Raw genomic sequence first — 24,339 nt, 5'->3', positions numbered from 1 at the left:
TACGCAAGATATAAGGCTTTTGTGTGTATTTTCTTTCTTTTGAAAGAAATATCAACAACAGTAATTTGGCCGTTCTAATCTCAACACTTTTTTATTTAAATTCCATTAATCTTTAAATCGTTTAAATTAAAATGGTGCGTGGAGAACGAAATAAAACAAAACAGCAATAAAGTCCTCTAGTAGACATGAGTTATAAATCAAGAAGTTACTAGAAGTTCAAAATAAAAATGATCTCCGATAATTCGAAAGATGTATCGCTCAAACCGCCGGGAGTTCACAGTTTATTTGAATGAACTAACGAGCCGTTCAAATGAGTCGGCTCATTTAAGTGAACGCTTGGTTCAGAGCGGCTCACCTGAATGAACCGTTTTGTCCATCCCTACTTCAGCTATATGCCTGGTGTTGGAAATTTGATCTCATCAGTAGCCTTCTAAGCTGCGGAGGACGACGGAGGTCCTTCGTAGCTTAGAAGGGAAAGCACCTGTCTAGCGTATTGGTGTCGTGGGATCAGACCCCACCGAAGTAAGTGCAAGTGGTTACCCTCCAATACATTTTTCGAAATTAATCTTTCACATGTTGTGCAATTGCACAAATCGAGTTTCAGACATAGTAATTAATTTCCACTCCGGGTGACTATTACCCGGAATATAGGTAATTAACTTTGATTATATTGATTGATTGCATTGTTTTGAATATGTGCTGAATTTAGACAGTTGCTGGGTTTGCATTCAATGCCTTTGTCAAATGTCGTATTTTCTGTTGGAATATCAGGTAGTGTACAACAACTCGCTGTAAACATAAAATGCGCAGTGGAAGTGTACTGGGCCCATAACCTGTTAGAGATAAGACAGCCCCCTCATTCCAAGGCAGGATACTGATTCACTATCCAACAAAATTGAACTTTTTTCGCTCCCTTTAACCATTTTCAATGTACTCAATAGATTTTTTTGCGCTGAATTCAGGTACGTATTCATATTTTCTGTAACACGTCCAGTTTTTGAGAAAAACGCATTTTAATTCACGAAAGTACGTATTTTCATAGAAATTTGGTTTCTCTCCTCTGCAATTCTGAATTTCTTCTCCTCACTTTTAGAATAAAGTTTGAATTTGGTGAAATGGGCCTTGTAGAATGTATGTGGGTTGTTGGATTTCATTTAGCACGTACATTTGTTGTGAAAAAAGGAATTTCATTCACAAAAGTACGTATTTTCATAGAAAGAGAACCCACAGAAGAGAGAACCCAATTTATATGAAAAGATGTACTTTTGTGAATGAAATTCCGTTTTTCACAACAAATCAATGCGCCAAATGTCATCCAACCAACCATATGCATTCTGCAAGGCCTATTCTACAAAATTCAAACTTTATTCCCAAAGTGAGGAGCCGAAATTCAGCTTTGCAGAGCACAGAATCCAAATTTCATTGAAAATACGTATATTTGTGAATTAAATTCCGTTTTTCACAACAAATGTACGTGCCAAATGAAATCCAACAACCCACATACATTCTACAAGGCCCATTTCACCAAATTCAAACTTTATTCTAAAAGTGAGTAGTCGAAATTCAGCTTTGCAGAGGAGAGAAACCAAATGTCTATGAAAAGACGTACTTTTGTGAATTAAATTCCGTTTTTCACAACAAATGTACGTGCCAAATGAAATCTAACAACCCACATACATTCTACAAGGCCCATTTCACCAAATTCAAACTTTATTCTAAAAGTGAGGAGAAGAAATTCAGCTTTGCAGAGTAGAGAAACCAAATGTCTATGAAAATACGTACTTTTGTGAATTGATTTCCGTTTTTAGCAACAAATGTAGGTGCCAAATAAAATCCATCAAACCTTGCATCATGCAAGGCCTATTCTACGATATTCGAACCTAAGTATCAAAGTGAGAAGCCAAAATTGAACTTTTTTTTAGACCAGAGAAACCAAATTTCTTTGAAAATACGTACTTTTGTGAAATAAATTCCGTTTTCACAACAAATGAACGTGTCAAATAAGATTCAACAACTTACTTAGATCTTGTACGATTTCTTCTATATAATTCAAACCTCTTTCTCAAAGTTATAAACCGAAAATCAGCTTTACAGAACAGAGAAACCAAACTCCCATAAGAATACGTAGTTTTGTGAATTTAAACCCGTTTCTCAAAAACTGGACGTGTTACAAAAAATCTGAATACATGACTGAATTCAGCGAAGAAAAATCTTTCATGTACACTGAGAATGGTTGAAGGGAGTAAAACACTGTTGACTAGTGTTATTGATACTTCTGTCGGCAGCTCTCCCTTATCTTCAACAGGTTATGGACCCGAAAATGGTTCAGAATCTACAACTTAGTGTCGATGCCACGTGGCGCCGTGAGATCATGGATTGGTTATGAATGTTCGGAATCTATGGGGAAGTTGGAACGTTCGGTAGGTTGTTAGCTGGTTAGCAGGATTCCAGGAGGAGCTTTGGACCAAAACATTCAAGAGCAGGTCAGCAGAAGTGCAGATGGAGCTTCGGGCCAATGTACACACCCAAAAACAAATCTTAATATTATTGTATAAAACCTTGTCATATGTATACAATTCGGCTAGGTTTGAATACAACAAATGTGAGATTTTTATACAAATACTGTATTAAATCAATACAACATTGTGAGATTTCAATACAATGGTTGCAAAATCTTGAGAAATTGTATATTATGGTGCCAATGAAAATGACATTTTTGAATTTCAAAAAACGACATTGCTTGCAAGTTTCATTACCCCAAAATATGACCCCATGCAAAATTTGAGCTCAATCGGACATGATTTAGGGTGCCTAAAATTCATCAAAGTTTTGAAATTTTTAGCCTTGTTTCCCAAGTGGAGACCAAAGGAAAAGTCGAAAATCGAATTTTTGTTTCTGATGCCAAATGACTTAAAAATGAGATATGTTCGATATGTTGTTTTAAAAAAAATGTTTCAAAAAACCGATTTTTCTCCTAGAACATTTTTGGGACATAGAATTTTTTTCAGATGATGAAAAAATTTTTCATCGAATTTTAACGATACACAAACGTTTTCGTAGCCAAAAATATTCCCCTATGCAAAACTTGAGCTAAAGTGGACCTGACTTAGGGGTGCTCAAAACTAATAAAAAAAATTTCCCGCGAGGAATTTTTTTTTATTTTTGAAGCCAAAGGACTCAAATTGCATGTAACTTTGAGAATAATTTTTTGAAAAAATTCGACTGTTTTGGGACTTCGAAAAAATTTCTTATGGCGAAAACAATTTTTCATCGAATTTAAAAACCGGGCGTTACGCAAACATTTCCCAAGCCCTAAAATATGCCTCTATGCAAAACTTAAGTTCCATCGGACATGATTTAGGGGTGCTCAAAATCTTGCTATCAAAATTTTGATTTTTTTGTAACTAACGTTCCAAAAATGTTCTAAGAGAAAAAATCGATTTTTTTTCAAAAAAATTTTTTTATGTTGCTTCAGATCTCGACGTTTTGGCATTAAAAACAAAAAATCTATTTTTGACTTTTCCTTTGCTGCCGTCATACGCATATTTGTCCCATGTTTGCTGGGATTTCCTATGTATATGGGACAGTTATGCGTATAACGGCAGTTTGGTCCCCCATTGGGAAAATTTTAATGGGTAAAATTTCAAAACTTTGATGAATTTTAGGCACCCCTAAATCGTGTCCGATTGGTGTACTTCTCGTTGCGCCAGTTGTTGTCAGATAGTTGCTAATCGTTGAACTCTGTCCAAACCCAACACTGTTCTGTCGGGCAGAAACAGTAGCCACTAGACCACCGAGTTCGTCATCTTAAAATGCCTGTAAGCAAATCCAAGATAAAATGTAATTAAAATATGAGTGATGTACGAAGCGAACAAATTTCTGAAGTTCATATTTGAACATTTTTTTGTGTATTTTCCAAAAAAATGTACCTATCATATAACTCCGAGTTCTAACGGCATCGTACATCAATCAGATTTTGATTATATTTTATCTAGATTATTTTACAAGCATTTTTAGATGATCTTCTTACACTATGCCGTGGGACCTGCCGAAGATTACACAATCGTAAGATATCAAAAATCCATTAACCGGTAAGCTAAGGCGGTTCCGTGAGTGTTCATGAGTGCTCATAACTACCCATGAAAGCCGAAGAGTCCGTGAGAGCCCATGAGCGCACATGAGTTCCTGAGTTCTCATGAGTACCAATGAATGCGCATGCTTGCCAAATAATTCCCTTGAGTGGCAAGGAAATTTTAGCACGTTAGTTCCCAAGAGGGCACGTTGTTGTCATTACACTGGGGTAGCTTTTAACGAGATTTTACGCAGATTTCGGGATTCAAACGGATTCATTTTTTTTATTTACGCGGTCCTTAAAAAGATTGGGAAAAACGTTAAAACCGCGAAAGATCGATTTTCAATGAAGTCGTTTTTTATGCGGTTTTTGGGATTCGCGCGGTTTTGATTATCTGACTTTCGGAACGTATCTTCCGCATAATAACCGACAACAGTGTATTTTTTTAAATTACCATAAAGTGCAAATCAAATTATGTGAGTGATAATGAGCAGTGTTGAGGAATGTCCTCTCTGTGTCATGGAACTAATTTGCGAATAACTTTTTTTCTGGATTTTCGATCAATCTGAATTGCTTGAAGTATTCTATAACGTTGTCCCATAAATCATTGTTATAAATATAAACTGTGGGACATTACAACATTACAAACTGTGGGACGAAGAGCGAAATTACAAAAATGTCATAAAATATCTTGACGTTTATATCAGCTGACATAAACTTCACAAATGAGTGCCAGTACGTTCTCGTCAATTCCAATAAGCGCCATTTTTTTTTTGGAATCAACTATAAATGCAATTCATTTCGCTTTTCGGGAAGGGTTTTTTTTTTCAGAATGGTGGTTTATGGTTTCATACAAATTTGTATTGTAACACCATCAGTTGGGAGTAGGGTAGGGGGTGTTGTTGAAAATGACATTTTTGGCATATTAAAGATTTTACTCGAATTGAGCTTCGTCACAATCTGCCAAGTGGTTATCTAGAAGCCCTCCAAGCAAGAAATGTTTCGATAAAAGTTCAAGGAGACCCAGCAAGAAGCAAGAAATATTTCGATAAACGTTCAAGGAGACCCAGCAGCAAGCTGGCATGGCCAGTGGAAGAAAAGCGAAGACGATCGACTCCGTGATCGCAAGGAAGGTGAGGTAAAGACAATGTTACAATATTTGTTGTAAACTTTTCAAACGGTGATTATTTGTTTATTTTGCAAAGCAAAACTAAAATCAGGTCAACAGATGACTGCATTTTCGTCTAAATGTTGATAACGAATAGATTTTTATTTTATGGAAAAGAACGTCAAACATCTGCTACTTTTGTTGACACACGGCAGATGTTCATTGTCTTATTCTGTTGCAGTTAAAGCCAAACGCTTGATGCGAGTTGTCTTTATCTTGTACACCGGCCAGGAGAAGTTCCGGGAAAAAAGGTCGACAAATTTGCCACGAAGTACTTGATATGGCAAACAATCTGTGGATCGGTACACCATCAACGGCCCACAAATGTGAAACTCTGTTTTGGCCTGTACGGAGTACGAAGCCAACGATGTTGTTTTGTGATGAATTTCGTGCAATAGAAAACAATCTGGGCGTATCTGAAGAGCAAGCTCCGGAAAAGAGAAGGTCTTCAAAAACGACAGGGATTTAAAGGAAGAGTTGATGAAGATGTGCAAGAAAGATGGCGCAATTGTTGCTAAGGATTTGGTAGGCCTAAGAGCGGGCGTTAAGTCTAAGGTGCGGGCATTTAGCATAGCAGAGGATTAAGTAAGATTTTTTCCATACAAACGACAGACCCCCAGACAGTAGAGTAAAAATTGAATTTATGAGCAATGCCATCAATTTCCTTTTTTTACATTTACAATTATAGATACAATGATATAAAAACCTCCAACTTTTATTGGTAAATGCTCGAAAATTCATTCGACTGAAGTCCACATCAAAGAATATCTATATAGTATTATTTGTCGCATTGACCCGAACACTTCGATCCGTATCAAACAACCTACTAAAAACCGGCGGAATACTTTCCCACTTAATTGGATCCGATTACGGGGTAAGATCAGTAGACGAATGCCCCAATTTTAAATCACCTTCCATTGGAAACTTGTCCACCGTTCAACACGGGTAGCTACCGCCGCCGTCAGTCGCGTCGCCCTCTGGTCCCCCCACCACAACCATATTAGACAAGATCTACGAGATCTTCGCGACTACTTGTTGACCGTTTCCAAAAATTTTGACAAATAGATGTCATGATCAATTTAGCTCGAAAAACAAATCCCCTAATCCATATTCATGATGAGGTCCACTCGGTGATGTTCAGCAAACAGAGCGAAACAGAGATTACAAAATCTCGGTACCCAACCTACCCATACCTTGGGCTTAGGCGACCCACTCGACTCGACAAAGAGATAGACGAGTATGGACAGAGAACAGCAGCCGCGCCGAGTTGGGCGCTCGCCGATGGGAACCGGTTTTTCAGAAAATTATTTATAGGAATATTTATCGCCCATTTCTGCTCACCGCGTTCGGAGCTGGAGGCCTTTGGTTTCGAATTAAAACCGCGCGCGCGTCTAGATCCCCAGCCAGCCGCACGAGAGCGGGTCTTGCCTATTTCGTTCGACCCCGGGCTATTCTATCGGAGTTGAACCACTGCGCCTGTCCAGGGTTGTACGGCCGTGGAGAACCCTTGTCCACTTGGATACAAGCTCACCAAAGTCGGATGGGTGATGGAAGCGATTGTGCGTCAACTTCTAGGCGCTAGTCGATCGTGTAGTTATGAATACGAAATGATGTCTGCCTATGGTGATGGTGATCCTTTCTTACACGCGTATTAAGGCAGATAAATGAACGATTTTCAACCCCCTCTTAGATATAAAAATATTGAGACGAAATGAAGCTGGAAAAACGAATACAGTGTTCTAATCCCTATACCGATATAGTGAGCGCGCGCCTTTTCAATGCTTCTCAACGGCGCGGCGTATGATCTGTTCTAATACATTGTTAAACAACGATCAGAGAACGCTCTAGACTAAGAAAACGAAAATGTAAATGATCAATAAAATGTAGTTAAATAATTTTATGAGTCAGCGAGGGTACGCGGCAAGAGGAAACTCCATGCATTGAACTTCAAAGCGCGTTTGCTTCCAACTCGTTGTCCAGCATACGCCAACCAGCCAATAATAAAGGGACGCACGTGAAGTGTGGGGAGCTCGATCGATGCGCAAGAAGATTGTTTGAATGATAGGCTCTTTTGCCTTGTTCGATCGCCACACACTCTGAAAATGTTTGTTTATTTTCCAAAACAGTCGAATGATGAAAAACGCTGACAGGTCTCATTCCGCCCGGATTAACACACTCGGCTGTGTCGTGTGTATGTCAAACGGAACAATCGATGTTTGGAAGGGGCCAACAGGTTTGGATCGGCGATCGGTTGTTGCCGATGGTCTGCGGGACTGCGTTCGTTTGTGTGGTGGGTTGTGAATGGATAATTAATTAGATAATGGCATCATCGGGATCGAAGGGGCGATAGTCATCGGAATTAAGGAAAGAAGGAAAGATCGACAACGATCATGATCCAGACCGAGAACAAGGATCGTCGATTAGTGGTGTATGTAAATGGTGCTGATAAAGGTGTCGGCGAAACACCTTGGTTCGAGTCAGTTGCTAACAATTTGTTGTATCTAGTTAATCTTCTTTTTTGGGATGAAAGCCTGACAAAACAGAAGTGAATAATCGTTGCTGCTTTTTCACCCTCCAATAAGAGTAATGATGATTCTGCATGAATTATGCAAATATATAAATGATGATCAGTTGTGATTGTGGTAAACATGTGTTGATATGAGGTGTTCAAGAGATTGGCCATCAGGATCGGCATTTTACATCTAAATACAAAAAAACTAATCTAGTGTATATTGCGACCTTGGCAGAAAACATGTCATTAATCTAAGAATTAAATTCTCGTTTCATAAAAAAACTACCTACCGTCATTCTGTTTGGAATCGCTTTAAATTTAGGACTAGAGTCAAAATCAAGCTGGGCGTGTTTTGTTTAAAACGTTTAACATTTTGCGTGGTGTACAATTTTACGGTATGCCAATTCGTGTTTACAATTGTTTCACGATGGACCATTTTGCGATTTGTTCTAAACTATATTTAATCTACTTCCAATCGCATCGCATCATTGCAACATTGATCCAGCAACAATTCTCGCTCAACTTTTCAAAAGGACCTAAGTAACATTTTTATCATGAATTAATTTGAATAGGCTAGGTGTACCAGTTGTGGCTATAGCACCAGTTGTCGCACTAGTGCTTTATATGCCAAATGGCCGATCAAATCACCGCAAACCAAGTTCATATCGATAAAGCATATTCATATGATACGATAACACCTTTGATCTCTTCCAAAACAAGCAAAGCATAATTGTAAAAATTGATTTTGCTTAATTTTTGACATCCTTTGCACCAGTTGTCGCACTAGTGGTCCCTATTTGGCCAGTCCCATAAGAAAACAATGGGATTTGCCAAATAAGGAACCAAAATTAAGAATAGTGCCACAACTGGTGCATGCGTTCCTATTATGGATTAATTAATTTTGAGGCTAATAACAAATTTTATTGTGGTTTTCACAGCTGTTCTAAGAAGCAGGAAGCAAAACCTTTCCCTTGATGTATAAAGTTCACCCATATGCCTTTTAGTATTTTTATAAAAAATAGTTGTTCCTAAGTATGGCGACAATTGGTACACCCACCCTAGCGCAATCAACAGAACAACATGAAAGCTTTCGATTGCAGTACTCAAATTAATTCATGAAAAAAATGTTACTTAGGTGCTTTTGAAAAGTTAGGCGAGAATTTCATCTTATAGGGGAACTGTTCCGATTTCCATCTCACTGAACATATATTCATCTCATCGCAAAACAAAGAAATACAACACCAATCTTGTCGCTTCTTCTTGCTAACCCGCGTGCTCACTGGTTAAAAAAATCACAAAAATAAGAAACAAACCAAATCCCTTTTCATTGCTTTGTTTTTGATGGGATGGAAATAGGAGCTATGGGATGAAGTGCAGAACCGTTCCCCTAGTTTGAATGTTCATCATATAAAAAAGAACAAATGAAAGGGAATTTTGTTTGTTTCAATGTTGTAAGCACGCGTATTAGCAAAAGAGAAAGAGAGGAAGGAGACTATGGGAAGGATGAATAATATGCGAAAAGGAAAAAGAGAAAACGATTGGGAGAGCAAACAGTTATTATTTTCTCTCTATAACTTACACTCTGAGAAAAATCTATACTAAATAGATTAAAAGTCATTCTAATTGGCTATTCGCCTGGTTGACCCCGATTTCGTATAACTGCCACATAAACGAGCTTAGTATAACTTTGAGTTATTATGACAAAGTATACTATATGGGGCCACATTTTTTCTTTGTGTAGATGGATTCTGCATTAGAATGATTTGTTTTGCTTCAAAGAAAAAGAAAAATAACGAAAAAGTATTATAGTCATATATTTTATTATTATCTTTATCCCGGAAAACGTTGCGTGATTCACTTTTATTGTCAACATAGGTACCGAAAAATTACTTAGATAATATTGTAATTAAAACAACCATCACCGACTGCAAGTCGCTGCAAATAATGAGCAAACTTTTGCACCAAAAATTGTATCAATCACCAGCAGCTGAGCTGATGGTGTGTTTGGTGGGCATATGTGGGCAATTCCTGTTTATGGAAAACCATTTCACACTCTTTGCCTTTATCCTACAGCATGCATGGCTTGAGATTCCATCATCGTAATTCTCCTATAGGGTTCCAAGAGATATAATTAAAATAATATCATGAAGAGCATGATTATGTGGCAGAAGACATACTATATCGGGATAACGGTGATCTCGATGTTTACTTTTTACATAAAGCTTTTCGATTTCCATTTCCATGTCCGGAAAACAGTCCAGCTTCTTCACGAGGTCTTCGGCGGCCGTCTTCGACAAATTGAGCGGCGAATTCAATGAATCCGTTGATTCCAGCACCTTCACGCCACTCTCCATTGGAATCTGATAAATAACGCAAACTTTTGCTTTTCAAGCTTACTGAAACCATTTGTTTTATCCACCCGACGAATAAGCAATTTAATGTTTTTTACGATTTTTCTCGAAACAGCTAGTTTGGGCAGATAAAATTGAGTGCCAATCATGAAGAATACATAGACTAAATAAATCAGTACAAATCATTCATAGATTAACTTTTAATATCAGATAGTATACATTTTAATCTATCGTTAGTTTAAATTGCAAAAATGCCATAAAAGGTTAGGTTTAAATCTAACAACAGTTTTCTTTATTTCTGAGTGTACATATGCCACTGGCAGACGCGTTCTATTGGAGATATCGGCACCAACATTTCAGAAGGGCGTAACTGCTTTGTAAACAAAAGCTTCTCACGTCTCTGGTGGGTTAATTTGAGCCCACCAACGCAATCCAATACCACTGATGGAACCACCGAATCCTCTTCTTTCATTTAATGGTGCTGGATTGCGTGGGTGAGCACAAATTAGCCCACCAGAGACGTGAGAAGCTTTTGTTTACAAAAGCAGTTTCGCCCTTTTGAAATGTTGGCGCCGATATTGTGTATCCGGAATAAATTTATACCGCTTTTTATACCGAAGTTGGATTTTTCTCCAGATACAGGCAACTTTCCCAACTTCGGAAGTAGTGCGCTGGATTCGCCTAAAGATGCGCTAAACAACGCATCAATTAGTTTGACAAATAAAACTTCGGAAGAAAGTTCGGTTCGAAAGTCCCGACTTCCGAATTCTAACTTGGTGCTACGCCGACAATATAATTATTTGGCCGAAAATGTCATTTGACCGAAAGGGGCATACGGTTGAAATTGTTCTTTGCCGAACTAGTCATTTGGCCGAAATTGTCGTTAAGCAGAAAGAGCCGAAAATGTCGGTTGGCCGAACAATTCGTTAATGCTGTTTGATCGAAACTGTTGGCGGGAAGGTATTATGGATCCAGTTGAAAATCGAATTTCGAACTCGCGATAACCGATTTCGCGTTCAACTCAAAACGCATAATTGCGCTACTAGTGCACATTGTTTGTAATCCAGATGCGTAATGATGAAACTGGTGACAAATGGGAGGAAAAGCGATTTTCAAGAGTTCGAAAATTCGGTTTTGAGCTGCACATAGAATACATTTGGCCAAAAGCTAATCCAAAATTCAGTCAATTGAAGACATCATCAGCATAAGTTTTGAAAATTGCCTTTGGGAATTTGTGCGAATAGCATTCACCTGAGGGTGCATATGTAGAACGAATAAAAGCATAGACATTAGTGGTTCTTCACGCCGCACAGAACGAAATATTTAGAATTCTCAGGTGTCGGGTGTTAATTTGACCAAATCGTGGAAAAGGGTTGCTTTCAAATTTCAGCAAAAAGTTGTGCCAGCAGTGGATTGAAGTCCATTCTCATCAACGTTCGTTGTTGATCGACTCTGTCGAAGGCAAGTTCTAGATCAAAATACTTCAACAACGCATTAGATGTTTCGGTTGACAGAACTTATCCAGAATACGAGATGTTGTTTCGTGAATACTTCGTTTACCATTCGAACATTTCTAGGGTTTGTCAATACCAGTAGAAGTAAATCCTACATTTGGCGGTGTAACACTTTAGCAAGAAGTTTGTAGCCGAAGTTCGATATCCCTGAACATAAAAATAAATCGGGCAAATGCACTCAAGTTGAGTGACTCTACACATATTAGATCTGAGAAGCCAAGAATTTTTAAAACAAAATTTTAAAAGAGTTCTAGGTGCGATTTAAATATGTTGACTACTACGTCTGAGCATCACTGAAGTCAAACATGAGGGAAAGGTCTCCCATCGTCGAAATATTCGATGACGAGGCATTTCTAGAAACCGGTGGTGTAGTCAGACCAAATATTTTGAAATACCGCAAATATTATTTCATATGGGTTAGTGTTGGCCTTAAATACATTAAACACCTTTAATAAAAATGAAAAAAATCATATGTGTAGCGCTGAAAAGTGGGAAGTACCAGAAATAAACGTCTTCAACTATGTTTACGCGATGAAACTTTACTCAATTTACTTTCTTGTTTTAAAAAATCCATAACAATTCACAGAATAATTATATATACATATTTAATATGCCAACAATATTTTAGATGAGCACAAACTAAAGAAAATGAAAATCCTAAAAAAAGAGCTATTTGTCATTTTGTCAGCTATATGTCATTTTGAGCCCAACAATTAGATATTTTTCATTTGAAAAAAAAATCGAAAACTTGTCAGAAATAATTCAAAATTAAACTTTTTATTATACAAATCGCCTAGCTCAAGAAAGACATTCGATCGAGATCCATTAAGCCTAAGCACTATGTCAAAAAATGCTTGGCCGAATATGCCACTTGACCGAAAAAAAAAACATTAGGTCGATATCCATATATAACCCATATGGCCGGAGTGATTTACCCGTAAAAGTGGTTTGACCGAATAGGTCTTATGGCCAAGATGGCCGTTTGACAGAAAGGGTCATTTAGCTGAAAATGCCATCTGGCCAACAATGTCGTTTGGCCGAATGGGTCAGAAGTGGGAATGAAGAAGTGAAGAGTGACAAGTGATAAGTGAGACTTCTCACTTCTCACTGCTTATTTCCCATTTTTCATTTATCACAGTGATAAAGTGAAAAGTGAGAAGTAATATGTCTCACTTCTCATTCGTCATTTCTCACTTTTCACAGTTAGAAATGCGAAGAGAGTTAAGAGTTTCAATTCTCACTTATTATTTCTCACTTATCGTTTCTCAGAGAAGTGAGACATCTCACAGTGAAAATCGCGAAGAGCAAAGAGAGAAATAAGAACATCTCACTTCTCACTTTCGCTCCTCATTTGTCACTTTTAACCCGAATGGACTGTTCTGCCAAATGATATTTTCGGTCACATGATCTGTTCGGCCAAACAAAATATTCGACCATATGACCGGCAAAAGACTAACTCAGCTCAACATTTTTTTGGTCAAATGACCCATTCCGCCAAACGACCATTTGGGTCAAACGGCATTTTCAGTCATTTAATCGGTTCGTTCATAGGACATACCCGGCCCAATTACCGTTTCGGCCAAACGTCCAATCCGGCTACACTTTTGGCATAACGTGTTATTCGGCCAATAGCTTCGGTATCCCAAGGAAGGGCATGTCCTCCTATTTCAATAAAAATCAGATGTCCTCCTGTTAGGCGAAAATATTTCCTTATTTTTGATTATTTTGATAAAACAGTTGAATCTTTTAAATTAAAAAATCTAGTTTAATAATACCAGATCCAGATCCATTCGGAACACGTTTGCTTTTTTGCTTTCTAATATGAAATATTTTCCTTTTAGTTCTCGAATAAAATCAATTTAAATATCGGAAATAAATGCGTGAGTCACAGTAACACAGGTATCGAATATATCTGAAGAATCGGAATTGCGAAAAATGGATAAGGAAAAATGCAAATGCTTCTCAAAATTATCTACAAGTAAACACACATCGAACTGCCTTTGGAGTGTGTCGTACGGTACGTTTCTTACTAGAGGGGGGGGGATTAGACAAACATGTTCAGATAGGCAAAAATAGGCTTTCCCTCGAAAATAGAACTCATTTTCATTTCTGTGAAAACGAGCAGGGAGAACCGATGTCACTTTTGTAGAACAAGCGGAACCTGTTATAAATTGGCTAGTGAGGTTTACAGTCCTCAAAATATAGCTTAGCTTAGCTTGATTGACTGTACCCATCGTATATGCTAGTCGTGATTGGCCGAGAAACAACAAATAATGCACAGCTCACCAATTGAATAGTTTTCTCGGGACTAGAAAGCTATTCTCACTGTACATGCCTCGGAGTGTCTTTAATTCAAGACCAATAACGATGCCGGCCACGTCCACATAGTATATTAGGATAAGGGGAGGAAAATTAGTTCGACACTCATTGCTACAAGAGACCGAGGAATCCTCTGCAGCTCCATGAGCGCACTGGAAAGGAATAGTATGTTAGTTGGGAAGGAAATATATTGGAAATCGCCTTGGTAAGCGACTAATTATTTCATTTGAACGACGCCATATTCATGATGATACAAAAACGGAAAAGCAACGCGTGTCTTACGTATTTTCCCGAAGACTGATTCGATATCTTAACTACTTCGCGATGACTAAAACACGCACTGCACAACGCTTGCTCGATAGCTACTCCGAAAAAACACGCACTAAACTGATTAACTTTATTACCGGCCGCACAATGCAGAACACAATATTTCGGAAGATCGCGCGATCGTTCTGCTGTCCGAAACAAGAGAAAACACGCACTGAACTCGGTTTACAGTCCTCAAAATATATCCTTAAAATAGATTCTATATTTATCGTTATGGAAAACCATTAAGCTTGACACCCATGGTTCCAAAACCGACTTCCACCATAGAGCCCTTAGAACCTATCATAAATAAGGACATATGCTGAAATCGTATCCATAAACATCATCTTGCAAAGCCATGACGACAGATACCCGTAATGGCATGATTCCAATCTGTTATCATTTCATCATATTTCCGAAGCCGTTTTCACGGACATGGTCATATCTTTGAGTATTCCGGACGGATTTTTGACTGCAGCCAGCATTGATCAGAAAATAAATTCTATTTTCTGAAGAAAACATTAAACATGATGATGGAAACGTCACATAAAATGACAAGCAGAAGAAAAAACGCATTTTGAACTAGCCTCGCAAAATCCGGCACATCTTCTGTGTCCCTCAACCGATCTGAGATTTCGAACAAGGACTGAAAACTAGAACGGTTTCTGCGTCCTATGGTCCCAGTTTTACCAAAATCGGAGTATGTTATGCACAGTTATGCTAATATGAAAATCGAAAAAAAGAATTGCCTATCTCAATATTTTTGTCTAACCCCTGTATGTAATGTTAAAAGCAGTCGCCATGCCATGCCTAAAATGGAATAGAAATCTGAACTAATCTGAACAGTTTTGAATTTTTTCAGTTGAGAACTTTGTGATACAGTTAACGGTATCATTCTCATGCCATAAATTGTGAATCTCAATAGCAGTCAAGAAAAAAAATCTCCACTGGTCGACTAAGCATCTTGTGTTCGGTCCTAATGGAATCTAATTTGAAAATTCTAATTGAAATAGACATAGACAAAATTGATTTACTATGTTTTTACATCCTCAATATGTTCTTAGTTTTATATTGTTTTTATTTTTTATTTATAGATTTCAAAAACATTTTTTGGGTGAAAATTTGACAAAAAAATGCTTTTATTTTTTTTAAGTCATAGGGTAACGGTACCAATAGTGGAGGTATTAGTAGATCCAAAAAACAAATATTTCTAAAAAATTGATAATTATGGGAAATTTACAGCTTTAATATCTTAGTCAATAGATAAACTAATAAATTTGCTAACAAAAATGAGATAGATGTCATTTAACATCAACAATTACCAAATATTGCTTGCACCACTATGGGTACACTGTTCCTTTAGTGGCGGTAAAAATTAATTTTGGATCCTACAGTGGAGCCACAGACAAACAGACGTAACAGCTTGAACAATTTTCAGATAAATCCATCGCCCTACTCCTCTATCACCATCTTGCGAGCATGTTACACGAAACAATGTTTCGTATGACATCGTCACCAGAAGGCGCTGGAGTGAAATGTCAAACTCGAAGGATTACGACGCTAGCGCATCTAGATGTGAAACGCGCAATCGATCAAATTTAAATTGAGCGTTGAAGTTATGATCGATGGGAATTTCTCTAGTGTTACGTCTGTTTGTCTGTGGTGGAGCTATCCATTGGTTTCTTATGAGACTCGCCACTATTGGTACAGTTGCGAGGTGCAAGGGAGTCAATTTTGTTAAGAAAAATTTTTGTTTTCAATAGTTTTTCAAGCGAAATCTTAAGGTAAGTTGCGTTTAACAGGATATTAAAAGCACGATGCAACAACTAAAATCATCGTAAAGTCTATAAATATATATATATATTTTTTTATTTCTTTATTAAAGAGGCTGGCTCACCTCTGAAAGTCTATAAATATGATAAATCTCATTAAAACCCCACTACCTCCACTATTGGTGCTACCTCCACTAAGGGTACGGTTACCCTAACATTTTGGGAAATTGTAAATCGCGAATAAACATAATTTTGTGTTTATGTCATGGAAGATATTTAGTTATTATGATTCTTCCATTGCCATTTGTTTGCTACCTGTCCCATACGGCAACAAAACTAATTAAAAAATAGTGTATTGTAGAACATAAACGTATTGTCACTGTGCACCATTGCGCCAAAAAAATCCAACAGTACTTGACCTATCCAGCTGTCTAACAACGTCGCCTATCGATGCACTGTCACCTACCGATGAACCGGTAAACAATCCTTTCCCATGCATCCGCCCACCGACCGTTCGATCGCACCGAACATTTTCTCCACTCATGTTCTCGCTGATGCTGCTGCTGCTGCTGCTCAGCCATCAGCCAGAAGCACTTGACATCGATTTATCTCCGAACTCCCGCTCGCTTCCTATCAGCGATAGCGCGCAAGCCAATCCACAGACCTGTCTAAGAAGGAGTAGTGGGAAGAACTCTTGAGAGCCCACGCTTCCTCACCGCGCTCCACTTCACCAGTGCTCGAACTCTGGTCCGGACTTGACTTGGAACTTGGGGAGTGACCCCAGCCAGCAGTCGAGTCGAGCGCTGAAGGCCTTCAGTGGGCACTCGACAGCGTTCCCGCTGCTGCCAGCACCGCACCGTGGCGAAGGTTTATTAAAATTTTATGTGCTTATTTATTTAACACCATTTCGCCTCGCTTTGGCAGTGCTCTCAAGTCGCCGCAGCACGACTACTTACTGAAAGGCAGAAAGCAGTTTGGATCCTCCGCCCTAGCACCACGCGCCACCGAGGAAGAGGAGCCGGACAAGATCACCATATAGAAGAGAAAGGTGATAAAATGTGAGCGCGATCGAATGCACTCGCGCGCGCTAAGATCGGATCCGGTGGATGGGATATCTGAATCGAATCGTAGGGAGCTTTGCATTCGCACTGGATTCGTGCTGCAATCGGTCCGATCGCATTAGGGCGGCGCGCCCAGCAGAAAGTAGGGGAGCTCTCCCGCTTTCCGTGTAAACAAGGTTCCGATTAATTGCTTTGAACTTTTGATTCCATGTTTACCCAAGCAGGCCATGATTTTGAACACTGCGCGGATTCTCGTTGCGGAATCAATACCGATCAGAGTGTCGAGCAGTCAATGGTTGCAACTTGCAAGTTCAAGCATTAGAGGCTCTCCCGAGGGGCGCGCGATGAGCGAGAGGATCAGGGGCGACCGGATTTCATACGACCACGCGAAGGTTGATGCCCGTTCGTAGGATCGTAGTCTCTAGTCAGAGCAAATCGTTGGGGCAGAAGTTACGCCTCCTTCTGGTTTCAGATTTAGTATGGCTAATAGAGGAAGCCGATCAATTGGTAGGCAAAATGGCAAAAGGTCACCAGTGATGGGATGCTGTCACGGCTGGACAAGCGTGGTGTGTGAAACATTAGATAGACAACCCTGGACAAGTTCGTGGAATTGGTAGAATAGAATTTCAATGTTAATCCTTCTTTTTCAGTAGTGGTGGTTATGATTTTTACAGTAGCAAACGGAAATTAACGGGATATGACATGTCAAGTAATAGTAGAGACAAGTTGTCGGGATCATCACGGATTCCACAGAGTTTGAGACTATTCTTGTAATTTCCGTATTGTAAGACTTTAACCAGCAGCTTATCTCTGTCAGCTTTTCAAGTTTTTAAAAGACCACCGAAGTTCCCTCTACTCCCCTTGTACTCATAAACAAGGAGACAGCTTTACGACCACACCTCCAAGGAATGTCGCACACAGCATCAAGAGGGTAAATCGGCAAATTCCATCAACCGAGCGTGGCCGTGGCCATGGCCTCCACCACACACCGTGAGAAGTGCCTCCCATCATCCACAATTTTCCGCTACCTGTTAGTTGCAGCGAGTACCCCACTTCGTAGTCCTCGCAGTCTTTTTCATCAGCATCGTCGTTGTCGTCGTCATCGCAAATGATGTATTTCATAATGAACCCCCATATTATCAACGCGAGATCAACCACCGACCGCTGCGCGCTATTCAACATTGCACCGGGACGATCCTAACGGTGAGCTGCGGCGCTGCTGGTGAACACGCGCGATCCGCAACCGAGACCCAGAGACATTTTCTTCCCTCATTTGAAGAAGTTCTAGACTCAAGAAAGTAGGGCTATTGCATTGTTGTCGTTTCGAGCTTTAGGCGGACTGCGAGCTGTGCGGAGTGGACATTAAATGGGCCCAGCGAGCACGTCCATAGCACAGTACCTAGTATAGGTAAGAGGCCCAAAGAGCGTCTCGTAGAAGTTCAAACGAAAACATAATCTAGAAAGAAAATCAAGTGGAAATATTTATGTTTCATCCTTTGCTTGTTATCGTGTTCGTTCGAGTTTGTTTTGTTCGTCGAAGACATATTGCTTCTAAGAATGGTATACCAATCGTTGGGAAAATTAATTCTACATTTGAAGCATGGGCGAGCAATATATACTAATTGTCAAACATTTGCTATTCTTCGTAATTAAATTGCATGCTTTTATGGAAAATTATTTTCAATTTATAAGCATCATTCAAGTAGGATGAGCTTTGTAATTAAATTTGAGCCAACGAATTAGTGGTCAATCATCAAAGATTAGCTGTTTACAATTCTAAAGAAGACCACGGCTCCTCATACGTGGATTGCTTCCCGTTTTTTTATTAGATTGCTTCCAACGGCTGATCCAGACTCCCGGAATTGGAGGGACGAAGAGTGTACCCAAAGGGAGGATGCTGCGCGAGCTTGATGACGATCAAATTGTGGTAGCAATCCGCAAGCCAGCCTCGGCTGCCCACAACCGAGGCATCCATCCAACGACGAAACCACGAAACTAAGCAAGAGAGATAAATAAATCCAAGCAATCTGTGGGATGTCGCATTCGAGGATGCGATGGAGGAATGCGCTTCTTCGCATGCAGTTCTTCGTAGTGAACTTGTGGCTTTTCGTATTTCGAAGAAATGCAATGACGGCAGAGTGCAGCACAGTGGCCGAAAATTTTACATTCAAACTCTTGGTGAAATTGGTTAGAATTTATTAATTTTTTTCTGCGATGAGTCCAGAGATTCGTTTCAACAAGACAGCAAAATAAAAAAAAATAAAACAATTTTCAGAAAATAGAAAACATATTTATTTAGGGTAAGTTTTTCCGACTTCAATTCAGACGCACGTCACTATGCAGCGCACCGACAGCTTAGCAATGCACTGGGAACGAAGATGTGTGCTGCGATTCGCTCGGTTGACATGCTGCAATGATGTCCAATTGATTAATACTAATTATGCTGAACACGTCCACCGGTCGCGTTGGTGATGCAGCAGCGCCCACGATGGATCACTTTTTCCGCATTTATGGGTTGTCTTGGCTACTCACTGCATCTCAAACCTGCCCTCCAATCCTATCCAACTGGAAACTAGGTATGTGGATGGAAAGTGGTTCATCTTCTTTTATGGACTGCTTGATGGGACACTTATGAGCGATGGGCTAGGTTTGTCTTCTACGGAACCAAATTGAATTTTCGTATTGTTCGAACAAACGACGCTCAGACTGATGCAGAAAAAAACCTAAAGATAGTTACTTTACGATCGCCTTCTTAATAAATCATCGAGCACTTGATTATCTCCGAGACACTCGAGAAAGTACGAACCAGTTGAAGATCGAAGGTAATCTATCTCCTTTCCCGGGGGAAGCTTGCTCAGCCAAGGTACTGGGGACTCGTAAAACCATAACATCAACTAACCGTAAGCAAATGATTTACCGGCTTGACCTTTTCTCTTTCTCTACTTTCCGCTGTGCGATTGCGCGCGATGGGGGCACAGCGCCGCCGCCGCCGTTTGGTGGAGTTCATTTGAAGAACACTGTGCGAACTGTACGTACAACACTTACGTCCACCACAAAAAAAAGGTACACCACCGGAGCTCTATGGACCGAGGCGCCACTTACCTGGCATGCAAACGCAGCGAAACGTTCCCGGATCGTCGAGGCAGCTGCCCTCGTTCTGGCACGGATGCGACTCGCACTCGTTGACGTTGGTCTCGCAACGGGGACCGGTGAAGCCCTGGGTACAGTTGCAGGCGAACGAGCCGGGCGTGTTGACGCAGATGCCGTTGTGCTCACACGGGGAACCTGTTGGCGGAGGGAAAAGCGAATGAGGATTAGCATATGGGGCATGAGGGGTCTCTAGTGGAAGTTGGGTTGGGAACGGTACTCAAATTGCTTTTATGGGCTGGCTTGATTTGTTTTTGAGATATTCTGGGAATTGTGTGACAAAGTTGATTCACTTAAAAATAAGAAAGCCAAATTAGACACGTGTAAGATTCATGAATACAACTTAATCTGAAATGGATCTTCTCAACAATTTGGTTGAAATTTGTGTAAATTTCTACAACGAACGTTTACATATTTTTTCTCGGTTCTCCATACTAAAATGGTATTCTTCAAACTGGAACCCGTAAGACTATGCTTATTACCATCTACTTTTGACAAATCTTTTTGAGCATCTCTGGCAGTACCAAATTATCATTTTCGCATGCAGAAAGTGTCGTTGTCTGTTGATGCATACAACACAACAAAATTGCACCTTTTTTAACGAGGAATGCGAATTTGGTTATAGATTTAAAATCTCCCCTGCTCGTAATCTAATCTACACAATATATATTATATCGAGAAGCATTTTGCACTATTCGACTCTTCTTTTGCTTCTTTGAAAAAAAAAACGAATAATCACGAATGAGCTTTTGGAAATCATATTTTTGTTTGTTACCGTAATACTGCCTTGGAGAACTCCTCCCTTATTAAAAAGAATCAATAGTGGTTGATAGATTTCATCAGTTTTTTTTTTCATTGCAGCATATCTTGGTTACCATTATCAGCCGCCTTGTGTAACAGGCGCTCCGATTCCACCATTTCAATGCACGACTGGTGGTTTTCCCAAACAACGATAGGTTCCTTCTGGTTTTGAAGTACGTCGTTGAGTAACTTCCGGTACCACATGAGTGCTACGAATTCGGCGTCCGTCAAAGACAGGGCCTTACATGATTGCCTTCGTGTTTGCCATTCGACAAGAGCATCAGCAGAAAATCCGAATTGAATTTTCTATCACCTTCGTCGCCGGCCCAGTCGGGGTATACACCCAGGTTTTTTTTACACGGTTGGAATTCATTAATTTCTCGGTAAACCTGAGCTTTCACAGCTTTTTAAATACCCCCTGAATTTTCTTTGATTTTTTGTGAATTTTTTTGTGGTGTTGGATCATTGTTTCATTGACGCTGAAGGTCTTAAACGACTAAAACCAAACCGTGTAAAAAAACCTGGGTGTACAAAGCCTTCAACTTTGCCAGATCCGGAGCCCAGATGCAGACGATGGTTTTTGTTAGCCTTTGTTTGCATGTTCTCCACACTATTGATAGTGACGATGTAAGTAAGATTGGCACCCTCTAGGGTTTCACTCTTTCCATGTAACTTGTCTGGTCAGTGGTCACCATGATTTTGTGTAGTGTAGTGATCACCAATTTGACCGACTCTTATTCCGAGGAACTGCTCCATGTCACCGATGCAGGATAGCTTGAACGGTTTCTGCAGATGTTGACGTATTTTCTCGAATTCTTCCTCCGAGTTGCACATGACGACTAGGTCGTCATCGTATTTAAGGACTTAAAAACTCCATGTTCAGGCGAATTTTTTAACCACTAAAATGCTACGTTTGAGGTGGCACACTTTGTCGTTGCAATCGAATCCGGAAGGCTGGTTCGTGTAGGTGTCTTCTTGCAGATCCCCTTACGAATAAGCGCTTTTAATGTCTAAGTGTAACCAACATTTGCTGCCTTTCTGTCTAGAACGAGTAGTCCTTATATTTGTCAGGTGAATGACGGGGCGAAAACCCCGTCGTAACCATAGCCGGTTTGTTGGGATAGTCGCTAGCGGACTAGTCTCGCCTTGTGTCGCACTACTCGGCCGTTTTTCTTCCGCTTGAACTTTCATTTTACACTTACACCCCATCGTCTAGCTGATTTTGCCACGCTGATGGCGTCTCTAAAGCAGTGCGACGCCCCGTCATATTCTTTTCGTAGAATTGGGATTTGCATGAGATTCTGTTTGACCTGGAATCAACATCGAACTTCCGAAGATAAATTTGTTCGATTACTCTTACTTGGCGTCTTGGATCACGTAGATCTCTCAAATGACTTTATCTAGAAAGCGATAAGCTTTGTGCTCCGACGAATAACCCACAAATGTTAACTTCTGTGCTGTGGCGTCCAGCTCCATCATTTCCATCTTCAAAATGTGAGCCCAAGCTTTGCTGCCGAATAGCTTCAGGTCGTCTACCTTCGGTTCCACGCCGCCCTGATCAGAGCGGTTTTCGTCCAAACAGTTTTTTGACGTGCGCAACTACTCTTGAAGGCTCTCTGTTACTTTGAGGGCAGTATGGATTAGTGTGTCGAAGTCAATACCCAACAAAGCACAACATTCCTTCATCTTTCTACTGGAAAAGTTGCGTCCGTTGTCCAATACTGTAAGTAGTCCCATTGTCATGTACCCTTTTTCCAATTTTCCGATAATATCATCAGTTGTAGTCGCTTGAAGAATCTCGGTGATACGATACTGACATTGCAAGTCGACTACAGTGAACTCTCTCTAACTCGATGTTCTGTATCTCGACATTTTCTCTTACTCGATGAAATTCAAAGTCCCTTGAATTTTGCATACTGCGTTACCTCCGTAAGTCGATACCTCCCTTACTTGATATTCTCTAAGTCGAATTAATTTCCCAAAGCATTGTCATCTCGCTAACTCGATGTTGTCAGAATCAGTTCACACGCACAATTTATACGATGTCGGGCCATTTTGCCAAATGTCGAATGCCTTTTGGCCGAAAAGTTAAAAAAAACTTATATTGTGAGTAATAAGAAGTACGAATCACATAAAATGTGCAGCGAGAAGTAAGGAATGAGACATTTCGCACATCTGATAATAGAAAATAGGAAGTGAATAGTGAAAAGTGATAAGTAAGAATTGAGAAGTGAAAAGTAAAAAGTGAAAAATTGAGAAGTGAGAATTGTGAAGTGAGAAGTAGAAAGTGAAAAGTGAAAAATGAGAAGTGAAAAGTAAGAAGTAAGAAGTGAGAAGTAAGAAATGAGAAGCGTAAAGTAAGAAGTGAGAGTGACAAATTCAAGGTGAGAAGTGTGAAGTGAGAAATGAAAAGTGAGAAGAAAAAGTTAAAAGTGAAAATTTAATTGAGAATAGTGAGAAATGAGAATTAAGAAGTATGAAGTGAGAATTGAGAAGTGAGAAGTAAAAAGTTTTTTTAGTCTTTATTAGATCGATTTAAAAGTAAAAAGTGAGAAGGGAGAAGTAAGAATTGAGAAATGAAAAGTGAGAAATATCAGAAGTGAAAACCGTGGAATGAGAAGTGAAAAGTGGGAATTGAAGATGAAAAATGAGAAGTGAAAAGAAAGAAGTCAGAAGTGAGAAGTAAGTACGAAGCTAAAAATAAGAAGTGATAAATTCGAAGTGAGAATTGTGAAGTGAGATGTGAGAAATGAAAGGCGAGAAAAGCAAAGCAAAAAGTAAAAACCCTGATTAATCCACCTAGTGGTGTTGATGCCTTTCTCGAGAAAAAAATACTAAAAAATATGAGTGAGTGTTTTTTAGCGTGTTTTGCGCATAGAAAATAGTATTTTGGCCATAACTTCTGATCCCATAGTCCAATCTGGCCAATTTTCAATAGCAAACAATGGGACAGGATTCTCAGTCGAATGGAACTTGTTGCGAGTAATTCGGCCAATGCTAAGTTCCAAAAAGTGTGTCTACAAAATTTTGTACACATACACACACACACATACATACATACACACAAACAGACATCACCTCAATTCGTCGAGCTGAGTCGATTGGTATATAACACTATGGGTCTCCGAGCCTTCTATCAAAAGTTTGGTTTTGGAGTGATGATATAGCCTTTACGTATACTTAGTATACGAGAAAGGCAAAAATAAATTCAGAAAAATATATTAAGCTCGTTTAGTGGAATGTATTAAACCGTCTAAGACGAATTAAGTACTGTCCATTTAATTCCACCAGTTAATTTTCGTTATCTTTGCAGATA

The 24,339-nt window shown here is 39.5% G+C and overlaps 1 protein-coding gene across 1 annotated transcript in view; it reads right to left on the bottom strand.

Moving 5' to 3' along the window:
- LOC134207629 (neurogenic locus Notch protein) overlaps window positions 1-24,339 on the bottom strand; it is a 214,674-nt gene that overhangs the window by 17,316 nt on the left and 173,019 nt on the right. The window contains exon 7 of the mRNA XM_062683369.1: window positions 20,178-20,360. Coding sequence (XP_062539353.1) covers window positions 20,178-20,360 — 183 coding nt within the window. The remainder of the gene's footprint in view (window positions 1-20,177; window positions 20,361-24,339) is intronic.

Source organism: Armigeres subalbatus, chromosome 1, assembly GCF_024139115.2.
Source record: "Armigeres subalbatus isolate Guangzhou_Male chromosome 1, GZ_Asu_2, whole genome shotgun sequence".
NCBI lineage: Eukaryota > Metazoa > Arthropoda > Insecta > Diptera > Culicidae > Armigeres > Armigeres subalbatus.
Note: the sequence above shows the minus strand (reverse complement) of the source record. Positions and strands in the feature narration are given on the sequence as shown.